Raw genomic sequence first — 24,117 nt, 5'->3', positions numbered from 1 at the left:
TGCTGTAGTGACTGATACGCAGGTAATTGAAGCACAGGCCTTACCGGCCCACATGTCAGCACAGGAAGCAGAATTAAAAGCTTTAGAACAAGCCCTAGAATATTTAAAAGAACGAGAAGGGAATATTTACACTGACTCTGCCTACGCTTATGGTGTAGCGCACGATTATGGCCACATATGGAGGGCTAGAGGCTATCTGACAGCAGCAGGTACACCTGTAAAACATGGAGAAGGGATTAAGAGAGTCCTGAACAATCTTCAAAAGGTTAAACGAGTGGCCATCATGAAGATAGCGGCACACACGAGCGCAAAAACAATTGAGGCAAAAGGAAATGCATTTGCAGATTTGACTGCAAAACAGGCAGCTCTAGGGGAAGGAAGCCCTGAGACCTTAGCAGCGGTAGAGGTGAGTATCCCAGAACCAACATGGCAGCAGCTGAGTAAATTACAGGAGCAAGCAGGGGAGAGCGAGAAAGATAAGTGGGTCAGAATGGGAGCAGCACCAGACCTTGACAATGTATGGAGGGAAGGGGGCAAAATATGCCTGCCTGCCTCTCTGTACCCAGCAATGGCAGCGGCAGTTCACCTACCCACACACGTCAGTTCCAATTCCATGTATAGGATTGTGAACCAAGGATGGCTCGCCCCTGGATTCAGTAGTACTGCAAGAAACTACTGTGCAGCCTGCCAAATCTGTCTCCTGAATAACCCAGGACAGAGAGTAAAAACCCCACGAAAACACCAGGTCCGGGCCCAATACCCCTTCCAGAGACTGCAAATTGATTACATACAAATGCCTAAGAGCGGCCCCTTTGAGTTTGTCCTCGTGTGTATCGATTTATTCTCAGGTTGGCCCGAAAGTTATCCAGTAAAATCGGCTACAGCTAAAGCCACAGCTAAGAAACTGATCACTGAGTTAATACCTAGGTTTGGTCTTCCTGAAACCATAGAATCAGATAGGGGGACACACTTTACAGGAGAAATCATGCAGAATGTGATGACCATGTTAGGGGTTCAACAAAGTTTTCACACCCCTTACAACCCACAGAGTTCAGGATCAGTGGAGAGAGTAAATGGGACAATAAAGTTAAAAATACAAAAAGCCATGCAAGAGTTAAACAAGCCTTGGCCAGAATGCCTGCCTTTGGCTTTGTTCTCTATAAGGTACACTCCAACAGGAAAGACAGGATTATCCCCATATGAGATACTTTTTGGGAATGCACCTAGATTGGGTTTATACTTTCCACAGAGTATGCAATTGCAATGTGATAGTTTGACTGCATATGTGATACAATTACAACAACGTCTAACTAAGATCCACAAAAGTGTGTATTCTTCTCTTCCAGACCCTAATTCAATAACAGGTACACATACTCTGCTACCAGGGGATTATGTATATGTAAAGAAACACACCAGAAAGACATTGGAACCCAGGTTTGAAGGTCCTTACCAAGTACTCTTGACCACAGCCACCTCAGTAAAGCTGGAAGGAAAACCTACCTGGATACACGCATCACACTGCAAGAAACAACCCGAGAAAACAATATGATGAAATATCTACTTACATATTTTTTGTTGAAGATTGTTGTTTTACAAATATTTGCATGGACTCCTGGTATTAATGTACTTGAAGTAGAGGAAACAACAACTTTCGAATGGGCTATAGATGATCCTAAAGTAGCAAATTATTATTGACAAAGGTAGACTAGTACATCTTTCCTCACAGATACAACAGGATACTGCACCACATTGGTGGGATATATTTAGTGGAATGTCTTCTACAGCAACCAATACCTTTCACTGGTTGTTAAGTCCAATGGTAATTATTATTCTAATATTAATATCACTTACAATCACGAATATATGTGTATACAGGAAAATAAATAGGAAAATTAGGAGAATAGACAGGGCATACCGATAAATGTGTATTGACATCACCCTACTCCTATAAAACTCCTCTTCTTGAATTTTAAGATGTTGGTAATACCTAGGGGGATGGGTTCTACCCCTCTGACAACCCGCGGTCAGGGAAAGGACTCTGGGGAAAAACTGACTAGAACTTATTCATGAGGACCCAGGGGGAAGGAGAGAATGATGTCAAAGGGGGAAATTGATAAGGTCAGGGATTTAATTTAGAGTTCTCACTTAATATGATGCCTACATGTAAATCTGTTTTTAACTTTTTGGCTGTTGAACTCAATTGAAGCTGCTTTTGTTTTCTTGTAACTGTATTGCCATGGTGTTGAAGCTTGTGTTCGTAGCCCAGGTGACTCCTGTTGTTGTTTACCCTTGCCCTGTGTGGGGGGGTTGTGCTAATGCTATTGTTTGTATAAAAGGCCTTGGAAAGATTAAAGAGCAGCAGTCCATTATGCTCAAGAACTGATACACGGATTTCTGACTCTGTGTCTTAATTCCTATATGAAGCAATAATTTGGCAAAGCAATATAAACTATAAGCAACTTATTTAACAGTTGCATCTAACAGATCACAACTAGCATATTAAATATATAGTGTAGCCAAACAATTATCACAAACAGAATTTACTTTTTTATAACATTTATTTGTAACAAAGGGAGCGACAATCTCCTGAACTGATTACTAGTTTATGTGGAACAGCCAAAAAAACCTCCACAAAACAATTTTCAAAACCAAAAGTAACAATTTGTCATATTTCCTCTCCACAGTATTAAATAAAAATAAAACCCCCATTCTCATAAAAAGAATTGAAGATGGGGGAAGTGTTAAGAAGAGAGTTGGGACTAAAGTTTCAATGGACATTTAATCAGAATCATTTTCTGAAATTCTCATTATCCGTCTCTCTGCTTCTGCAGATTCTCTTTTCTGTCCGTCATCACAATTAGGAACTTCTAAAAACTTAAGGTGAACACCCTGTCTTCAAATATTTTATTCCTCATGTTAAAATAAAATATTCCACATTTTTTTTTTTGTTTCGATTTTTCTAATATTTTAGAAAAACAACAAAAAAAACAAACAAAAACAAAAAAACAAACAAAAAAAAAAACAAAACGTTTTTTCTGAATCTCCGTTTTTTTTCCCAGGCCTTCACATCTCTAGCCATTACTATGAATACAGTTCCATTTTGTAGTTGCCAACAGAAGCCTCACTGTCTGCAGAATAATGAAATACTCCTGAAAAGTAGCAAACAAATAAAATCATATGAGTGTGATGCTGTATTCCATTACAATGTATAAAGAGTTTGTACAATGTTGTTATCACAGAGAAATGTCACATGATGATATTTCCATTGTATTTAGAATGTGAGATATTAAAAAAAGGTATTTGTGTATTCACAGTAATGTCTTAGTGGATCCCCCGCAGAAGGTTTTTTTGTGTAAATTTTCTGGTTCAAATTTTCATCTTGACTTTTATCCCTCAAATATTTCTATGTAGTTGCCGGGAAACTCCAAAAGTCTCTCATATATGAAATGCATATGAAGAGAACTGAGCATGCTTGCAGCCAATGTCTTTGGTACCGGGGGGGGGGGTGGGGGGTGGAGCCCGATGGGGACCTTCAGCTCCATTTTGCTTTTGATTGGCCAGACACAGAAAAAAAAAGGATCCATATCTAATATTCAGCCCAATGTCGGCTCTCAAACGTGTCCTCTGCAGACCTGATGGGAAACTAGTCTCCGTTCTCCATCACACTCCGCCCATTTAATGACAAATCATTTCCCATATATGGGCATTGTCCTGTTTTTGGGCTATGACATCACCATTATCTCATTTACATTTATCTTTCAGACAAGAAATCTCCCAGCCGACATGTAAGTGGGGGCAGGGATACAGCACTATATTGTGTACATACAGCCAGCTTCCCAACAAAGGCACTGCCCGCTCTGAGTACTCGTGTACCCGTCTATGCCAGCTCAGAGGGGGTCTTAATTACCAATCTACTAATCTGAGAAATGGCAGAAAATGTTGAAGAAATTGTTGCCGTCATAGCAAGAGATTCTTAAAGTGTCAGTAGTAAGAACTAATCTGACATTGTCACACGGTAATAATGTTACCAACACTGGAGCAAATGCTTGTCTGAGTTGGGCATGAGAACCACCCACAGAAAAGTTCCAATAGTTCTTTTTACTCAAAAGTATGGAAAGCAGATCCATGAACCCAGCATTGTTCAAGAAGCATTAACAAAAATATGTTTTTTCTTTTAATTTATTTAAATTTATAACCAAAACTTTTGTACAAAAAAATTATATATATATCTTTTTTAAATAGAAAATAATATTATATATACAGTCCTCCTCTGTAGTCCGATCAATTAGATGAAAAGTGCTGACAAAACAAAACAACAACATTCCTAAAATGGTAGAAAAATGTGAAAACGTACGTCTGGGGTCACACTGCCGTATGGATTGGATCACATCAGGGGTCCGGTGATCCCCTCTTCACTGTTTCAGGTTTGATTTTTGGTCAGAAGTTTTGGTTGAAGTCAAACCTGAAAGCAGACCAGAAGACGCTCAGGACTCCGGTGTAATTCACTCCGAAGATGTGTGAACTTATAACAATGGCACAAAACAGAATTCAACAATAAAAATGGTTTTCCCCAACAAGCTAGAGGGGGATGGGAAAATGCCTTAAACTGTCCAGAGAGAGAAAAAGCAAAGTCATTGGTCTTTTCCAATCTTGGTAAATAAAAACCTCGACCACAAAACTGGTGCTTTGATTCCAAGTTTTTCTTTGCACATCTGTAGATCTTGGGAAAGGTCTTCATTTTTTTCCCCCATAATCCTGTGGGATGAGAAAAAAAAAGTTAAATACTTTTCCAACTATGTAGGACACAAACATTGAATTAAACTGCATGCAAACCAGGTGCAGTGTTTCTCGATGCCAGTCCTCAAGGTGCCCCAACAGGTCAGGTTTTCAGGATTTCCTTCAGATGAAAACGACTGTGGAATTTACTAAGGCAGTGAAAGTGATGAAATCACCTGTGCAAAACAATGGAGACCCTGAAAACATGACCTGTTGGGGTGCCTTGAGGAATGGAGTTGAAAACATTGGCTTAGTGAGTGTCAGGAACATCTAGCGCTCCTACTCTTCATTCCAGCATCCTGGTTTTGGCTATGGCATTCTCCTTGTTTGTCTCTCTACCTGCAAGGTGGTTAATGTGGCCAGTCTCTGGGTGGAAACCAAGCCTGTTAAAAGCCAGAAAAATCATCAGTTGCATGCTTGTGATATAGTGAGTTTAATTCCTGATCAAGCTCCCTGTCTGTCTGCCCTGCTAGTTTCGATTTTCCTGTGTATGACCTTGGACCGGATATCGGACTATTATCAGAACTCTGCCTGCCTTTTACCCGGACTGTCATAGAACCACTCTACCCGTCTGCCAACTGCAAGTACCGGTTTGCTTTGCTCAGTTTGCGCTTGCCCTGGCATGATGGTCAGGCACTATAGCATTGTGTATAAGACCTGGGGGCAACCGAGTACCGGTAGGCCTGCTTGTCTTATGGGAAAAGGGGGCTGCTATAGGTGAAGAACACAGTAGTGATCTATAGTGTCTGACCACCTCTGTTTGGGGTAAGTGTGACAGCGAGGCTTTACTCAACTCTGTCCTAGAGATTTTAATCACAGGGATAAGAAATGAGAAATGGTAATGTATGCAAACGATGGAGCAGTAAGGAATGTTTAACTGGACAGACTGAGGAGACACGGCCCAAGAGAATGATAAACACACAGGTTCCAACTCTTTGGCCAACACTTTATACAATTTTAGCTTGTATATAAAAACAGTTACAATGGGTTTACTCCACCATTCATTTAAGGACATTGTTCTTCTATAAACTTACAAGGGATATTCTGCCTAGTGGCTCTACAGTGGTCCTCCCAGGTCCCAGGGTCAGCCGGGAGAAAGATCAGAATTGCTCTGAATTATTATTTGTTGAGAGGCTCACTAGAGAACCTCCTGTCCTGATAGTTCTATGTGGGGCACTTGCTTCAGATCTACTAGAAGCCTCGCATAATTTTGATATGCATTTTCCACCAACTCACTTCAGGAAAACATTCTGGATTTTTAGATGGCCTTTCCTTTAAACCATTACAGCAAGTAGATTGGTAATCAGTTTAAATTCTATACAGCAGTCCTAGACCTAAACATGTACTTCTCTGAATATTGCTGCAAGCCTAACCTGTACGGGACATGGCAATTTACAACTATCTACAAAGTGGTAACTGCCTAAGGCCTCAGCAAGTTCCTATGGAGGGAACATGTTGGCTGGGTGGTTTATAGAGAATATGATTAAAAAAAAAGTGAATATATAATATATTAGAGTCAGCCTGGGTTAGGGTCAATAGTAGACGGCAAGTACTTCCCTTTCAGGCCTGTTTATGAAGCAGCTGGTCAGTGAAGCTGGTTGGTGGCTGTTTTGTTATCAGTGGTAACATGCCTGGATCCTGGCTGGAAGACTCTTTTTTTCTGACTTGAACCTGTTGGGTGAGCTGGCCTGTAAAATAGACCACCAGGGATGCCCACAACAGATGGATGACCAGGGATGCCACCCTAGACCGCCAGGGATGCCAATAAGTGCCCAAATAATGCCAGTGCCAACACATCTTGCCAGTCAGTGCCTGCCGGATGTCTCCTCATCAGTGATGCCCAGCAGTGCCACTCATCAGTGCCACCTATCAGTGCCCATCAGTGCTGCATACCAGTGCCACCTATCAGTGCCCATCAGTGCCACCTCATCAGTGCCCGTCAGTGAAGGAGAAAACTTATTTACAAAATTTTATAACAGAAACAAAGAAAAAACTATTTTTTTTTCAAACTGTTTGGTCTTTTTCTATTAGTTGCGCAAAAAATAAAAATGCCAGCAGTGATTAAATACCACCAAAAGAAATCTCTATTTGTGGGAACAAAATGATAAAAAAAATAATGTTTGTGTACAGTGTTGTATGACCGTGTAATTGTTATTCAAAGTGTGACAGCGCTGAAAGCTAAAAATTGGCCTGGGCAGGAAGGGGGGGAAGTGCCCCCCGGTATTGAAGGGGTTAAAGAGTTTATATATCTGAACCTCAATTTTTACTGTCCGATGTTGGAGGCCATTTACCATCACTTTCTGTACCGGTTGAGGAGGACACTGAGGGAGCATTCCCTAAGAAGGGCACATCTTAAAGCCGAGTTCCACCCAAAAATGGAACTTCCACTTTAAGGGAGGTGACCCCCTGACATGTCACATTTGGCATGTCATTTTTTTTTGGGGGGGGATACTCTCCTTTTTAGATCCCCTTTTTAGAGGGTCCCAGCTCCCACTTCCTCCCGGCGCACTGGAAGGGAGATCACCCCTCCCCCTCTCAGCAATTATCTGGGACACATCACAGGTCCCAGTCGTGGTGTGGCTCGTGCATGCGCAGTGAAGCCACAGCCAGGCGCCCACAGTTATAATGCAGAGAAGAGGGGTGAGAGGGGCGGGGCTTCGTTCCCCCACATCGCTGGACCCGGGACAGGTAAGTGTCCAATTATTAAAAGTCAGCAGCTGCAGTATTTGTATCTCCTGACTTGTAATTATTTTTTTAGCAGAACTCGGCTTTATTAGATATTTTCACTCAGTTTCTGGAATGTCTTCATTGCAGGAAAAGAATGGGGAACCCCCCGAACCCCAATGGGGCCTTAGACAAGTCTAAAAATGCCAAAAGCACAAATCCTTCTCTTTTCTAACCAGAACAATGAAAGTGATTTTCTCTCTTGCAGTACATAGGGGGGGCATCCAAAAATATTTTATGTGTTTGTAAAGTCCAACAATGGCGTCTGTATGTACATAGACCACCTATTACTGCTAGAAATCTTGTCATCTGATAATAATCAGACAGAACTTCATCCACAGCTCTTTGAACAAACACCTCCGCCTCTATGAAGGAGATCTAGAGGTCATCTAAAGTGGGGGGTCACCAACCTGTAGATCACAAGACAGGTTACTAGTAGATCATGGTCTGGGCTTGCTGGACCTCCCCCCATCCCAGACCATCAAACCCAGTGCAATGCAGAGGGACTACTTGTAAAGTTGGAGCAAGAGCCGCATAAGCTGCTCCTTCCTCTGTAGTGCCGGATCCTGTCCCATGTGGAGTGACAACAACTGGACTCCACCTCTTATCCCCCCCACTAGTGACCTCCAGAGTGGTGCCAACAGCAGGAAAGAAGAGATCTCCATGTCAGTGTGAAGGAATACACCGAGTATAATAGTAGAAGACGCCTTTCACACTCATGTGCTGTGCTTTACCCCACACCGCCGCTCCAGTACAGGGGACCTGCACCTTTCCTGCCCTTACCCATACACTTCTATTATGTGGATTAGGAGCACTTTCTGAAAGAACATTTCATCTACTGAATGCCGGAGATTTGATGAGCTTTCAAAAAGTGCAACTCACCCGCAGGATATAATAGTAGTCTATGGCAAAGTGCAGATCACCAAGGAAAGTTGTAGATACACCTGGGGTTCAGGTAATCTGCAGCACATCAGTGTGAAAGCAGCCTTATAGGGTTCTCAGAACAATAAGGGGTCATTTACATTTGTAGTTTGGGGGGGTGGTAAAACCTTAAGCTGTGTTTGTATCACCCCTGCCCTAACCACACTCCTTTAGTTGCGGTGTCCAGGGGTGTACACATGTTGTAGTCACAGCAGGACTTGTATGTCCCGTCATGGTTGGTGGGTGTAGCACCTACCAAACATGACCCATTCAAGTGAATGTGACCGCTCTGCAAGTGTCCTGCAACTCTGTGCAGTACAGCAAACCAGGGGTTAAGGCCGGCAGCATTGTTTTGTGTTCTCAACACCTGATTTAACCCCTTGCACCCTGCAGGTGTGGCGCCCCTTGTAGTGGGCCCATTTACTTGAATGGGTAGCAATTGTCAGGCGGAAGCCCCCACCAAAACCAACAGGGGGTGTAATTCCTGCTGCGGCATGTCTACACCTTTATGGCTGCTGCCTCAGCAGATAAAGAGAGTCGGGATTGGGGGGCAGTAAAATCATGTCCCAACCGCATGGGTTTCCCCCCCAACTTTATATGTGAACAAGTTCTAAGGGGGCAACTAAGAGCTCAATAACAAGTGCAGCAGGCATTGCTGCTCCTCTGAAAAGCGATCCCAGTGTGTGTGACAGGTGGTGAGGAGGTCACCCCCTCCCCCTCTGATATAAACCCATGATAGCCGTGTAATGCCCGTGATGGGCACACAGTAGTGCGGCAATGAGAGGTGTGAATTGGGGGTGAGGAGGTGACGCTGTGCCCGGTGATCTTCTGACTTCTCCCATGTTCTTCAGGTAGATCACCACCTCTATAGGGTTCCCTTCCCCCGCTCTAAAGTCATAAAACATTTCCTGTGCTAGGATGGCATTGCTGCCTAATCCAGTAAGGTGAGTGTTCCCAACCTCGGGTAGATGTGATCTCCAGGGGGCATCGCTGGCTGAAAACAACATGAAGAAAAAGATGGCAGCCGCCACATGTGAAAAGTGGTGATGACAATATATACACCATATGATTGGAGATTATATCCCCTTTATCCCGGGTCACACGGCTGCAGGATGGAAATGGTACAGTACCTGACCGCGAGATTGTGTTTCCAGCGCGATAGCATCGCGCTGGTTCTCGGCGACAGGGTACTGTGAATGTCGCGCTGGCTCGCTCATCGGGAAAGGAAAACTTTGTCTTCCTTCCGCGATGAGTGACAGGCAGTGCTGACAGCTGTCTGGTATGAATCCTGAGGCGGGAACACCGCGCCAAATTCTAAATGAAAAAACCGGTGTGGGTTCCCCCCTCGGGGGCATACCAGGCCCTTGGGTCTGGCATGGATTGTAAGGGGAACCCCCTATGCCGAAAAATCGGCGTGGGGGTCCCCCCCAAATCCATACCAGACCCTTATCCGAGCACGCAGCCCGGCCGGCGAGGAAAGGGGGTGGGGACGAGCGAGCGCCCCCCCCCCTCCTGAGCCGTACCAGGCCGCATGCCCTCAACATGGGGGGGTGGGTGCCTTGGGGGAGGGGGGCGCCCTGCGCCCCCCCACCCCAAAGCACCTTGTCCCCATGTTGATGAGGACAAGGGCCTCTTCCCGACAACCCTGGCCGTTGGTTGTCGGGGTCTGCGGGCGGGGGGCTTATCGGAATCCGGGAGCCCCCCTTAATAAGGGGGCCCCCAGATACCGGCCCCCCACCCTGTGTGAATAAGTTTGGGGTACATGGTACCCCTACCCATTCACCTAGGGAAAAGGGTCAATATAAAAAAAACACACTACACAGGTTTTAAGAGTCATTTATTAGTCAGCTCCGGGGGTCTTCTTCCGACTTCGGGGGTCTCCTTCCGACTTCTCCCGGTGTTCGGCCTCTTCTCCCGGGCCCCGCCGCTATCTTCTTCCAGCTCTATTGCCAGCGAGGGGCCCGGTCTGCTGCCGCTGTCTCGCCGCCGCTGTCCCAGTGTTCGGCCTCTTCTCCCGGGCCCCGCCGCTATCTTCTTCCAGCTCTATTGCCAGCGAGGGGCCTGGTCTGCTGCCGCTGTCTTGTCGCCGCTGTCTCGCCGCCGCTGTCTCTCCGCTTCTTCTCTTCTTTTCTTCTTCCCCGATGTTGACACGACGCTCTCTCCGGCTCGAATGCTGTGTGCGAGCTGCGGAGCCATTTATATAGGCGGTAACCCCACCCCCTTACGACGTCATGGTCCCAGCATGCGCAGGGACTCTGGCGTCATAAGGGGGCGTGGCCCCAGAGTCCCTGCGCATGCTGGGACCATGACGTCGTAAAGGGGTGGGGTTACCGCCTATATAAATGGCTCCGCAGCTCGCACACAGCATTCGAGCCGGAGAGAGCGTCGTGTCAACATCGGGGAAGAAGAAAAGAAGAGAAGAAGCGGAGAGACAGCGGCGGAGAGACAGCGGCGACAAGACAGCGGCAGCAGACCGGGCCCCTCGCTGGCAATAGAGCTGGAAGAAGATAGCGGCGGGGCCCGGGAGAAGAGGCCGAACACCGGGACAGCGGCGGCGAGACAGCGGCAGCAGACCGGGCCCCTCGCTGGCAATAGAGCTGGAAGAAGATAGCGGCGGGGCCCGGGAGAAGAGGCCGAACACCGGGAGAAGTCGGAAGGAGACCCCCGAAGTCGGAAGAAGACCCCCGGAGCTGACTAATAAATGACTCTTAAAACCTGTGTAGTGTGTTTTTTTTCTATTGACACTTTCCCCTAGGTGAATGGGTAGGGGTACCATGTACCCCAAACTCATTCACACAGGGTGGGGGGCCGGTATCTGGGGGCCCCCTTATTAAGGGGGGCTCCCGGATTCCGATAAGCCCCCCGCCCGCAGACCCCGACAACCAACGGCCAGGGTTGTCGGGAAGAGGCCCTTGTCCTCATCAACATGGGGACAAGGTGCTTTGGGGTGGGGGGCGCCCCCCTCCCCCAAGGCACCCACCCCCCCATGTTGAGGGCATGCGGCCTGGTACGGCTCAGGAGGGGGGGGGGCGCTCGCTCGTCCCCACCCCCTTTCCTCGCCGGCCGGGCTGCGTGCTCGCATAAGGGTCTGGTATGGATTTGGGGGGGACCCCCACGCCGATTTTTCGGCATAGGGGGTTCCCCTTACAATCCATGCCAGACCCAAGGGCCTGGTATGCCCCCGAGGGGGGAACCCACGCCGGTTTTTTCATTTAAAATTTGGCGCGGTGTTCCCGCCTCAGGATTCATACCAGACAGCTGTCAGCACTGCCTGTCACTCATCGCGGAAGGAAGACAAAGTTTTCCTTTCCCGATGAGCGAGCCATCTCGGCGCTGGCTCCTGCGACGGGGCTCGTAGGTGTCAAATCTTGCCGAGAAGTGCGGCGAGATTGACACAATATCGCGGTCACCAACTGTACCAGTTCAGCCAAAACTCCATAAATAGTGACCTGATTGAAGAATATGAAGCCCCCCCGGTGTGGAAGCCGCCCAGCGCAGTGTCCGAGGAGCTGAAGGAAGCAGAAGAGGGAAGTGAAATGACATTAGATAGAGGAATACAGGAGACGCCGCTATATTATGTATTGATACATCCAACGTTTATCAGCTCCATGTCATCAGTGCCATTTATTGATTCTTTTCTATACAGCACTATGGATACAATGTTTGTGGATGGAGTGATAAGGATCCAGGATTTGGGGACATCCACTATCAGGATTTTGGGAGAGGGAATTCCCTGATCTGGGTGAGATGGATGTTGTGATGGTTTCTCCGGGTGAGGAGATCACATAGTCACTCTGGATGTACAAAGTCTGTTTGGAGGAAGAATTCTTCTTCACACCTCGAATATATCTTCATCCCTCATGTGTGTCTTCTCAATCCCTCTCTATTACAATTGGCACTTTGCTGAAGATTCAATCATTTCTAGACATTTCTTTCACCATTCCTAACATTCTCTTCATCTCACTGGAAGGTTTATCTCATTTTTCACTCATTTCTCTTTTCATTCATTTCTACTTTCTTTGTGGATTTCACCATTTTATTACTTTTTGGACTATTTCATATAATATTTGGTACTTGTGTATGTTATTTGCCATTTATAGAGTTCATATTCTTCAATCAGGTCACTATTTATGGAACATCATACCAAAAAAAAAAAAGTTTTCACATTTTATATTGGGACTCTGCTTTAGTTTTCCCTTTTCATTATCTCAGGTTTTTTCACCACTTCTGAATATTTGACACAAACTTCTAATGTTTGTGTTTTTTTCACATTGTTATTAGTGCTGCCCCCACCCCTATGTTTTCACAGATCTGAGTTTGTATATAGAGCTTTTTGGTGCTGGCAGCTTTATTTATTTCATTCATTTCAATTTTTTCCTTTTTTTCTTTTTCACATATCGTTTTCCAGCACAACGTTCACCATCTGGTTCTTTTTCTAGTCGGAATATTCTTGTATTGTCCGTGTCTCACATATTCTACGGATTGTGTGGCTTATATTTGGTAGCTGAAACCTAAAGTGAAGAATGAATTGGGGGAGGGGGAGCTGTATGTCAGACCATTTATTTTGCTTTGGATAGAGTGGGAAGAATTTCATCCCCAGTCAGATCTTTACTGATACAAAATCTATGGAATGTAAATGTAATACTAAAAACCTCTAAACCATATAGTCCTTTAAAATATTGCAGCAGTGCTCGTGTCAAATCCAATTAGATGAGAAGATTTCATATATAGTTCATATGCGAGTCAATGGAAAGAAAGGAGATCTATTATAGCTGTGATCTGTAGAGATTGGGGACAATACTAAGCTAAGCAGGGCAATAACTTCTCCGCAGGATGTGGAAACCTTGCAAGAAGATCTGAACAAATAATGGGGGAGGGGCGACTACATGGCAAATGAGGTTCAATGTAGAAAAATGTAAAATAATGAATTTGGGTGCCAAAAATCTGAATGTAATCTATACACTGGGGGAGAACCTCTGGGGGAATCTAGGATGGAAAAGGGCCTGGGGGTCCTAGTAGATGATAGGCTCAGCAATGACATGCAATGCCAAGCTGCTGCTAACAAAGCAAACAGAATATTGGCATTAAAAAGGGGATCAACTCCAGAGATAAAACGATAATTCTCCCGCTCTACAAGACTCTGGTCCGGCCGCACCTGGAGTATGCTGTCCAGTTCTGGGCACCAGTCCTCAGGAGGGATGTACTGGAAATGGAGCGAGTACAAAGAAGGGCAACAAAGCTAATAAAGGGTCTGGAGGATCTTAGTTATGAGGAAAGGTTGTGAGCTCTGAACTTATTCTCTCTGGAGAAGAGACACTTGAGAGGGGATATGATTTCAATTTACAAATACTGTACTGGTGACCCCACAATATATAAATACCGGACTGGTGACCCCACAATATATAAATACCGGACTGGTGACCCCACAATATACAAATACCGGACTGGTGACGCCACAATATACAAATACCGGACTGGTGACCCCACAATATATAAATACCAGACTGGTGACCCCACAATAGGGATAAAACTTTTCTTCCACGGAAGGGAGTTTAAGAAGACACTCATTAAAATTAGAAAAAAAGACATTTAACAATAAACTGTCAAGATGGTTCATTACTGTAAGAATGGATAGGATGTGGAATTCCCTTCCACAGGCGGTGGTTTCAGTGGAGGCATCGATAGTTTCAAAAGAAAATAAAAAAAAAAAACAGAAAACACAAACTTAGATAAGCAACTGAATGATCACAACATACAGGGATATACAATGTAATACTGACATATAATCACACACATAGGTTGGACTTGTGTCTTTCAACCTCACCTAATATAGTTGGGAAGAGGGAGGGGCAAACACCCTCCAAAGAAGCCCTGAATAGCAGGGACTTGCATGTTTTGTTTTTTGGCACAGATAATTTTATAGTTTAACCCTTAAATTACCTCCCGTGATATCTCCGTAGGTCATGTGACACATTGTAAATGCTGTGCCCAGACGTTGACAAAAATAATTGCTTCTTCTGAGAGTCTTCTTTCAGCAAGGTTGGCCTTACCTGCTCAAAGTATACTTTGAACCACTGAAAAAAAAAAAAAAAATCATCAGCACTCCAACTTTATTTTCCATCTCTCCAAACCCTGTTCTTTAGCATATTACCATTTCCTCTTCTTCCTCCAAAGCAAATGCTTCTACTTGGTTTGTGGCCGTCTTATGTAGCTGAACCCCAATGATTGGATAAGAGGCCGTGTTTTCGGAAGTGACGTATCTGTGGTGCACTCGCTTCTCCCTCTCGTAAACCTAGGAGTACAAAATAAAGATAAAACACGCAGAGACATCTTCTGCAGTCACAATTTCTTACATTTTGGGATCTAGCGATCGTAGGACAATCTCATTTCATGTAAAACATAGAAAAAGTATTCACGAGGGTAGCAGAAGAACACTAAATTTCAAACGAGCAAAACTGTGCTCTTTACTACATGACATTAATCGGGACCAAATCCTGGGAACATTGAACATGGAAGAAACATGGGAATGTTTTAGGAGCCTATAAAACAAAAAGGTATCACACAGTGCATTCAATATAGAAGAGTGAAGGTTAAACCAGGATGGCTAAACTATAATGTAAAAAGCCTCATTAAAAGAGAAAAAAAAAAGTCTTTAAACAATATAAAGGGGATGGGTCATTGTCACCATACAAACACTATAAGGAATGCAATAAGGAAGTGCAAGAATGCAATAAATGTGGCAAAAAAAGGATTACGAGAGACACAAAAAAATCCAAAGGAATTTTTTTAGATAGATTAACAGTAAAAATGTAAAATCGGAGCATATTGCCCAAATAAAGGATGAGGAAGGGAGGATGGTTACGGATGACCCAGAGATTGTACTAAATGCCTTCTCCTCAGTTTTTACACAGCACAAGGAGGGGGTATACCGACTGGGGAAGTAGTGTTGGTGAAACATCACAGGATGTACCCTTGTGGCTAACAGAGGCCAGAGTGAAGGAAAGACGAGATAAACTTAATACAAATAAATCACCAGGACCAGATGGTTTACACCAGAGAGTCCTCAGAGAACTCAGTTAGGTTATAGCCAAACCATTGTCCCTAATCTTTGGATAGGATTGGTACCAGCTGATTGGAGAAAAGTCAATGTACCAATATTCAAAAAAGGACAGAGACAAATCTCTGGGAACTATAGGCCAGTTAGTCTAACATCAATCGTTGGTAAATTATTGGAAGGGATGATAAGGGACTATATCCAAAAATTTACTGAGGAAAAAATCTTAAGTAGTCATCACCAGCAGCATGGGTTTACTGAATGTTGTTCTTGCCAGACCAATCTGTGAACATTCTAGGAGGAAGTGAGCTGCCATCTAGACTGGGGAAGACCTGTGGATTTGGTGTATCTGGATTTTGCAAAGGCATTCAATACAGTTCCCCATAAGCGCTTAATCTAAAAGCTGAGGTCTGAAGACGTGGACTATGTTTGTTCTTCGTGGACCATAATGTTTGTTCTTAGGTCAAAAATTGGTTACAGTGGCGTGTCCAAAGGGTGGTGATAAATAACGTGTACTCAGACTGGTCTGGAGCGGTAAGTAAGTGAGATGCCCCAAGGTTCTGTCTTGGGACCAATTCTATTCTATTTATTCGTAAATGATAGAGGATGGGATAAATAGCTCAATCTCAGTTTGAGGATGACACAAAAATAAGCAGGACAATAACTTATCAGAATATAGAAATTTTACAGAAAGACCTGAAAAAAATAACGGAGTGGGCAAATACATGGCAAATGAGGTTTAATGTGGAAAAAAATGTAAAGTAATGCACTTGGGGGGGGGGGGGGCAAAAAACAAATGCAAACTACTCCCTAGGGGGAATCAAGGATGGAGAAAGATCTGGTGGTCCCAGTAGAAGATAGATTGAGCAATAGCATGCAATGCCAAGCTGCAGCTACCAAAGCTGGCAGAAAAAAAAAAAAAAATTATATACTCCAGGGATAAAAACTATAATCCCGCCACTTAATAAAACTCTCATTAGGCCACATGTGGAGTATTCTGTCCAGTTCTGGTCACCAGTCCTCAGGAAGGATGTGCTGGAACTGGAGAGAGTCCAAAGAAGGGCAACAAAACTAATAAGGGGACTGGAGGACCTCGATTACGAGAAACAACTGCAAACCCAAAATCTTTTCTTGCTGGAGAAAACGCTTGAGAAGAGATATGATAGCGATTTACAAAGACCTCAATGGTGATCCCAGCATATAGAAAAACAATTCAGTCTCAGGAAGTGTAAGAGGACACACAATGAGATTGGAGGTGAAGCGGTTTAACCTTAAACTGTGCAGGTTTTTTTTTCACTGTCAGGGCAGTGAGGATGTGGATCTCTTCCACAATTAGTGGTGGCTGCGGGGAGTATGGATATTTTTATGAGACTCTTGGATGTGCATCTTAAAGAACACAACATACAGGGATATGGGAAATATAGACACTGACACATGTGCAGGTTAACCTGGATGGCCTTTTGTCTTTATTCAGCCTTACCTACTATGTAGCATTTTTTACTTACTGTCATGTTATTAACCACCCCTGATCTCTGAAGATGCTTAAGCACCAGAACTGCTTCCAGGTAATATATAATATCACACTTGGTGCTCACTTCCAAATTCTATTTATTTTGGTCTTTCCCGATTAGCTTCCAGAAAGGTCTCCTTTGCTACCTCCAGCGGCATTCGGTTGGAGTTTTGGAGGCAGTCATCAAGGTTTCAAACCTGTAATTGATGTGAAGGGTACAGCATTGCAGGAAGTTCTAAGAAATGTCAGAATAATCGGCACAACCAAAGATTAGATGACCTTTTACCGACATTCTCACGAGATACGAGCTTCATTATCCTATTTTGTATATCGTCGGTGATGTTCATAAAAAATGTACATTGTTGAAAAAGTTCAGGATCTTTCACAGAGAGATTAGTTCCCTTTACCTGATAGGTTACAAAGCGCCTCACGTGCTTCAAGTAGCCACTTTTCCGGTTCTTAAGGGGACGTTTCAAAGAGTTAAATGTATTTACTTTTCCTATGTCCTTCACAAAATGTAGGTTTACACGTTTTAGATTCATAAACTATAAGAATCTGGCCACATCCTCAACCTAGGGGGAAAACAAAACATAATGGATTATAAATTGGATGAAGGGTGTACTGCAGTGTTGGCACAGAGAAGCAGATTGATAAGTTTAGAGGAAAATCTGGCTGGCATATTCAAGGAGAAGTACAGCCAAAGCTCATTTGGCTGTACTTCTCCTGTGGATCACAGTTCATTCTGCACTCCTGTGAACCATTTTCAGTGGGCTGAAGTCCGCTGTCAGCTGATATCACAGAGCCAGTCCATGCTCGGGAAGGGTCATGACCATATGGTCAGGATCCGCCCACATGCCTGGACCAGCACCCGGCTCAGGCTCCCAGTAAGCCACCGAGAACCTGAGCCGGCTGCTCTGCCCCCTCCACAGCCCAGCACTAAAGTGAGTGAGGAGGGGGCAGAGCAGAGAGCAGTGACTGGCAGTCACCAGATCTCTGCTCAGGGAGCTCTGAGAACCAAGCGATTGGCAGGGTTTGCTCGATTCTCAGTGGTAGAGCCAGTGTGCCATCAGAATCAGCAACCCGTCAGATTAGGTAATTGGAGTGACGTTCCTTCAGCTGAATACTTACTGTGCATGAGCAGGTTTGCTAATCTGAAAGAACACCTGCAGTCATAAAGCAACAGTGGACATCTTGCTACACCCAGCTACGTCTTGAATTTCACAGTCCTTTAACAAATAAAGTGATCATATATGACTCAATATAGTATATTGAGATCTGCCATGCTGTTTTCATGTTATATTTTCAGTCTAAAGGTTTAGTGCTGACCAGTGTGGGGTGTACCATCATGGCCTTTGCCAGCTTCCTACTGCTGGCATCCAGCTTCTTTCAAAACGGCATCACACATTTCAACATACTACATTTATATCCACTCAGTTTATTGCTAAAATGACTGAAATTCAAGACTTAGCTGGGTGTAGTAAAATGTCCGCTGCCACCTTGTGACTGCAGGTGTTCTGTCACATTATCAAACCTGCTACAAATGTGCAGTAAGTATTCATCTGACGGAATGTTCCTTACATCATTTGATGGGTCGCTAAGTCTGACGGAACACCGTTGGACAGATGCAGCATTGGAATTTCAAGCAAGGCCACTGGGTCAGTCCATTATGTAACACCCCCATGTGTAAACTGACGTCCCAAACAGACCCCGCCTTCACTCACCCCTGGGTCCTAAAGAAACCCTACACAAGAAATGCCTGAAGGAAAGGGGCTTCTGTTCTGAGCTTGTGAACATCGTGTTTTTCTGTCTCCAGTAGGTGGAGCCACACTCTAAGGCACTCCCCTAGAAAGACCTCTTCAGCATTTAAGCCTAGGTTCAGACTAGTGTGATCTCAGACATCGCATGCAATTCGTACCCGCACCGTAGGTGCCGATCACATGCGATGTCTGAGCAATGCGAGTTCAGCCATACAGTTGTATTCGCATGCATTAACTGTATGCATTGGATTTACACAGAAAATGGCGCAGGGACTTGTGTTTTCCCCGCACTGGAATCGGATCACATGGGTGTTCTCAGCAGTCCGATTCCTGTGTGAGTTCAAAGTTCGCACTGCAATCTGTGAACCATTCTGGGGGTGTCATTAACATTGTAATGACACCCACAGCGGTTGGCAGAGGGCGGTGTGACCTGCCTGCGGGAGAGATGTGGGAACCGGCGCTGGTTCCAGCATCGCACTAGTCTGAACCTAGGCTAAATGTTTTTATTTTGATCCATTAACATTTTGGTAACCAAATCTAGTAGAGTACTGGTTTCATACCTCCTGTTTATAGTTCTCCATCTCCAAAGTTTCATGCAAATATGTTGCAAACTCCTTGAGCATTGGTGCTTTCAAAGAATGCCTTTCATAGAGTCCTCCTTTTCTCATGTGTAATCGTGTCTTCGAGGTCCAGTTTGTATACTGAATCCTTTATTAGAAAAACATTAGAAATGCAGAAGAATGGAGAGTTTGAATTGATGCAGATAAAATTGTAAACAAAATTTTATAGTTACAATGAAACCCCATAAACCTCTGGTATATCATCTCCTGTATCCTCTTCTTCCTGCACTATTTTCTCCACTGTGGGCCATGTGCATTGTGAGGAACCGGAAGCTTCTTCAGACACACATGGTGAAACCATGGCAGTCCTTGACTGTCCTTCAGACAATAAGTCCCTTATGGGGATGAGGTTGTACGAGTCTTCATTATTTAAACATTGCAATGTTGTGGAGTCTTCTACAGATGGTTCCTGAACTCTCCCTGGATCTTCATGATTTGGCACATATGGTGTGACTGCTGTATTAACCTGAGGTCTTGAGGTTGCCGATGAATGTTCCATTTGGACTCTTGGGGGGGGGGGGAATAATTTAAGAACCTGAGTAAAGTTTTATTAATGTGTTTAATCAACACCATGTTGGATAGAGGGAGAGTGTGGTAAAACGTCTAAGTGAGGTCAAGAGAAAGAACTCAAGTGAACATCAGATAGGAGCATGAGAGAACGAACGGTTCAAAAGAAAATGATGTTGGAAAAACGATGAAATGAAAAAATGACCAACTCTAAAACTAAACTACCGAAAAAGACTGGGCCAAAACGTTTTGGAATTTTGCATTCTATTCCTTGGAAGGGACAAACTTTAGCCAATTTTATTAAAGGAAACCTCTATGCAAGGGTCTTTGTACAGATTGATTTGGTTATTAAAACAAACAGCCTTCAACTATTCAAACAGCTAGTTTGCAGATCTAAAGGAGATTATACAATTCAATTGATGTAATTGTAGCCATATTTGTGCACATTACAAAAACGGAGTTCTGTCCATGATACTTTAGTTGCACCAACATCCAAAATTTTAGGGCCAGCTATTGGGGTGTACCCCTTTCTTCAAGGTCCAAACAGTACTAATACACAAGTAGACTGGTAAAGAATCTCTAAAAAAAATAAAACACAAAGCAATTGTAAAAGCAAAAACTCAGGGAGTTGTGAGAGAAGACCGGAAGAGAGCAATGAAATGGTGTGGGGGAGGGGGAGAGTCGCAGAGGTGGGAGTCATACTTATTACAGTTACTTAAATTTGCTGGATAAATATTTGGAAAACTGCGGTCCACATTTAGTCCATTATATTTTGTGTACAGAAGAATACCTTTAAGAAGAACACATTCATGTCTTACATAGTGTGGTCTAGTGCAGTGTTCCTCAACTCCAGTCCTCAAGGCGCCCCCAACGGTCGTGTTTTCAGGATTTCCCTCAGATGAAACGGTTGTGGTAATTACTAAGACAGGGAAACTGATCAAATCACCTGTGCAAAATAATGGGGAGCCTGAAAACATGACCTGTTGGGGGGCCTCAAGGACTGGAGTTGAGGAACACGGCTCTAGTGTGTGGGACATTTCTCACAACCAGACCACACTATGAAAGACATGAATGGTTTACCTCTTCAAAACTACCCAGGAAAGTAAAATATTTGAATGATGAGTCTATTTGCAAAAACAAATAATGGACTAAATTTAGGCCTCAGTTTTTTTACATCTTTATCCAACAGTTTTGTGACCTCTCAACTCCGACTCTCCCCTCCTCCCATCCCATCGATCTTTCTCTGCCTTTTCTCACCAACTATCAAAGCTTACTTATCATTGATATATATATCTGAGTTTATCTTCAGAGAGAGTCTTATTAACACCCTGATAAAACTTTGTGTATTAGTACTGCCTGAAGAAGGGTGTACACCCTGAAACTTGTCCTGATTTGGAGGTTATTGCAGAAATAAAAATAAAAAAAAGGAAGAAGTGCATCACTGACATTACTCAATTCCAATTAGATTGTAACCGGTGTGGTAAGATGAAGACAAAACAGGGTGACCTTACATACCTTGTTAAGCTCGGTTTGTTTATTACAGTTAGTCCTCTGTCCTCCAAAAACTTTGCAATGTCTTCCAATATTTCTGGATTGAATTGTTCCTCTAATTGTCTGGAAGGGACCGCACAACATTTGGCTGATTTGAATAGTTTGTCTCGAGCCCCAGAAATGGCGGCTTTGATTTCCTCATCAGGGGCCTCATTCATACAAACCCTTCTAAGGTGAGTGCAAAGGAAAGTCTCCACTTTAAAGAAAATGGGACACATAAGAGGAGATCTTCTTACCCTGAAAAGTGGAAAGACACATAGAAAAGGAGAGAAGACGGTAAATTGGTAAATGGTTTAAAACCTTGCAAAATAAAAAAAGCCAGCACTCCATCCTTTTCAGGCCATTAGTCCAAAATTCTGTTTTAGAAATTCTCATATGCCAACAACTAGGTGTGTAAAGCTGACCATTCTGCTCTTTATCAATTTAGTGCTTAACTTGCTTATATATATATATATATCTCAATTATCAGAGATTATAGCAGATAGCTGGTAGCAACAGTTGATCAATTATCTGCAGTTCTGACGCTCATCTGACAGCCGCATTCCAGCCGGTGTGGTGATTTGGCAGGTAACTTGCAGTGGCCTTTCAGTGATTGGCAACAATTCTAGCGATCTGATAGCAGCAAATTCACACTTTAGTGATTCAGCGACTGACTTGCAGCAAGGGTTCCATAATTAGCGACAATTATAGCAATCAACTGATAACAGCAGTTCAGCAATTATCTTGCAGCAACAATTCAATAGTTGACAGCATTCATATGGCTCCATCCTTATCATCCGGGTCTATTACCGATGATTAGAAGAGTCCATCAATGGTGACAAGTCTGCAGTTCTTCTCTCACCAACAGAGAACAGCGATTAGGATTCTTTTACCTTTAGCAGCAGTTCAGTCATAAATGGTTTTCCCACAGCAGCAGCTCCACCAGCTTAAGAGAACTTCTAGTATTTGACTGAAATCAGCAACACTTCAATAATATATGGAGAGCAAGTAGCTGAGATCTTATCAAAGGAAGAAAGTTTGTGAAGGTTTGAATGGTGGACCTTCTTTGACACGAGTCTATATGAGGTCTGTGTGGTGGGTCTCATTACTGTGGAGAAGTGTAATAAAGCAAAGCGGAGCAAGGCAGGAGATATTAAAATCACCCCCCCCCCCCCCCCGCAGCCCCCCCATTCCTCTCCCCTCTCTCCTTCAAAGTTCCTCTCGTCTCCCATGATCTCTAAGTCTCCAGAGACTGAGGGAGAAGTTTTAGCCGTTCAGGAATTTCAGCCATCAAAGTCAATGGATCAAGTAAGACAGTGAGGTGAGGATGGTGAGAATGGTGACGTCTGATGAGGATGATGAGGATGGTGAGGGATGGTGAGGGATGGTGAGGGATGGTGAGGATGATGGGATGGTGAGGATGATGGGAATGGTGAGGGATGGTGAGGATGGTGAGGATGATGGGAATGGTGAGGGATGGTGAGGGATAGTGAAGTCAGTGATCAGACAGCAAACAGAAAATGAGCTATGATGAAGAGCTGATGAGAAAACAGTTGATTTGCAGTCAGAGACCCGGCTGATAAGACAAGTAAACCGTCATGGTGGAGGGGTACCAGGGGGGAGACAATGATAGCTAATAATCATTTAATAGCTTAGTCACTTCTGACATCGCTGCCAACATCCTCCTAAGCCAGGCGGGGTAAAGATGTTCCGGAATCCCCTCGGAATGGAGCGGCATCAAAGCTCCTCTGAATGAAAGCCGCACATCGCAGAGCCGGCAAATGACCGTCCACTCAGCTCACCTCACATCCGCACCTGAGCCTTTCATTGATAAAGAGCAGAATTTATGTCATCAGATGATCGGTATAGTTGCTGTTAATTAATGAACTGTTACTGCAAGTTAAAGAGGAAGTAATCCCACCTGCAAAAAAAAAAAACAAATATAAACACACTCATAGCATAGCATACTAGCTCATTATGAATTACTTACCCGAGAACGAAGCCCCCGCAGCCGTCCTCATCTCCCCCTCAGGAAGCCAACATGTCGCCCGGGGCTTGCATCCGGGTATCATGGCTCCGACGCTGTGATTGGCCGGAGCCGCAATGTCATCACTCCCGTGCGGGAGCCGTCGTGAACAGCACAGTACAACGGCACATTTGTGCCATTGCTTCAGTTGGCTTAAGCGCTCATGTGCCGCATGACGTCGGCAAATACAGGGATATCTCCTAAATCGTGCAGGTATAGGAGATATCCAGTGCAGCTCCAGGAAAGCCTAATTATAGACTTGCCTGTAGTTTAAAGTTGTTATAAAGGGTTTACAACGACTTTAATTGCTAAATCATTACAGTTATTGATATTCTGCCAATAGACGATCAATACAATTACTGCAAAACTATCGAATTATTGTTAAGTCGCTGAATTGTTGCCGACTGATGAAACTGTTCCTGATTGTTACATATGGCTGCTAATTACTCTTTTATCTGCTTACCCTTTATATCTGTAAAAGCCATCTGAAAAGATAAATATAGTTTTATAAAAAAGGAATTTATTTATTTATCAATAACAGATTATGACCCGGAAAGGAGGAGGAGGGAACCGGAGGCCGAAATGGAGAAATCACTGAGAGACAATGAGGAGATGCCGGCAGAGGGTTTCAATAAAAAAAAAAAAGTTAAAAAACTCAGAAGGATCAGAAAAAGGGGTTTAAGGAAATCTGT

At 44.0% G+C, this 24,117-nt stretch overlaps 1 protein-coding gene across 1 annotated transcript in view; it reads right to left on the bottom strand.

Annotated features, from left to right (window-relative positions):
- Window positions 1-24,117, bottom strand: part of LOC141129031 (uncharacterized) — a 78,415-nt gene that overhangs the window by 30,939 nt on the left and 23,359 nt on the right. Inside the window, exons 3-4 of the mRNA XM_073616761.1 lie at window positions 23,873-23,910; window positions 19,303-19,450 (exon numbers count right to left, since the gene is read on the bottom strand). Coding sequence (XP_073472862.1) covers window positions 19,303-19,450; window positions 23,873-23,910 — 186 coding nt within the window. The remainder of the gene's footprint in view (window positions 1-19,302; window positions 19,451-23,872; window positions 23,911-24,117) is intronic.

This window comes from Aquarana catesbeiana, linkage group LG01 (genome assembly GCF_042186555.1).
Source record: "Aquarana catesbeiana isolate 2022-GZ linkage group LG01, ASM4218655v1, whole genome shotgun sequence".
Lineage (NCBI taxonomy): Eukaryota > Metazoa > Chordata > Amphibia > Anura > Ranidae > Aquarana > Aquarana catesbeiana.
The sequence above is the reverse complement of the archived record's forward strand: the minus strand, read 5'-3'. Positions and strand labels throughout refer to the sequence as shown.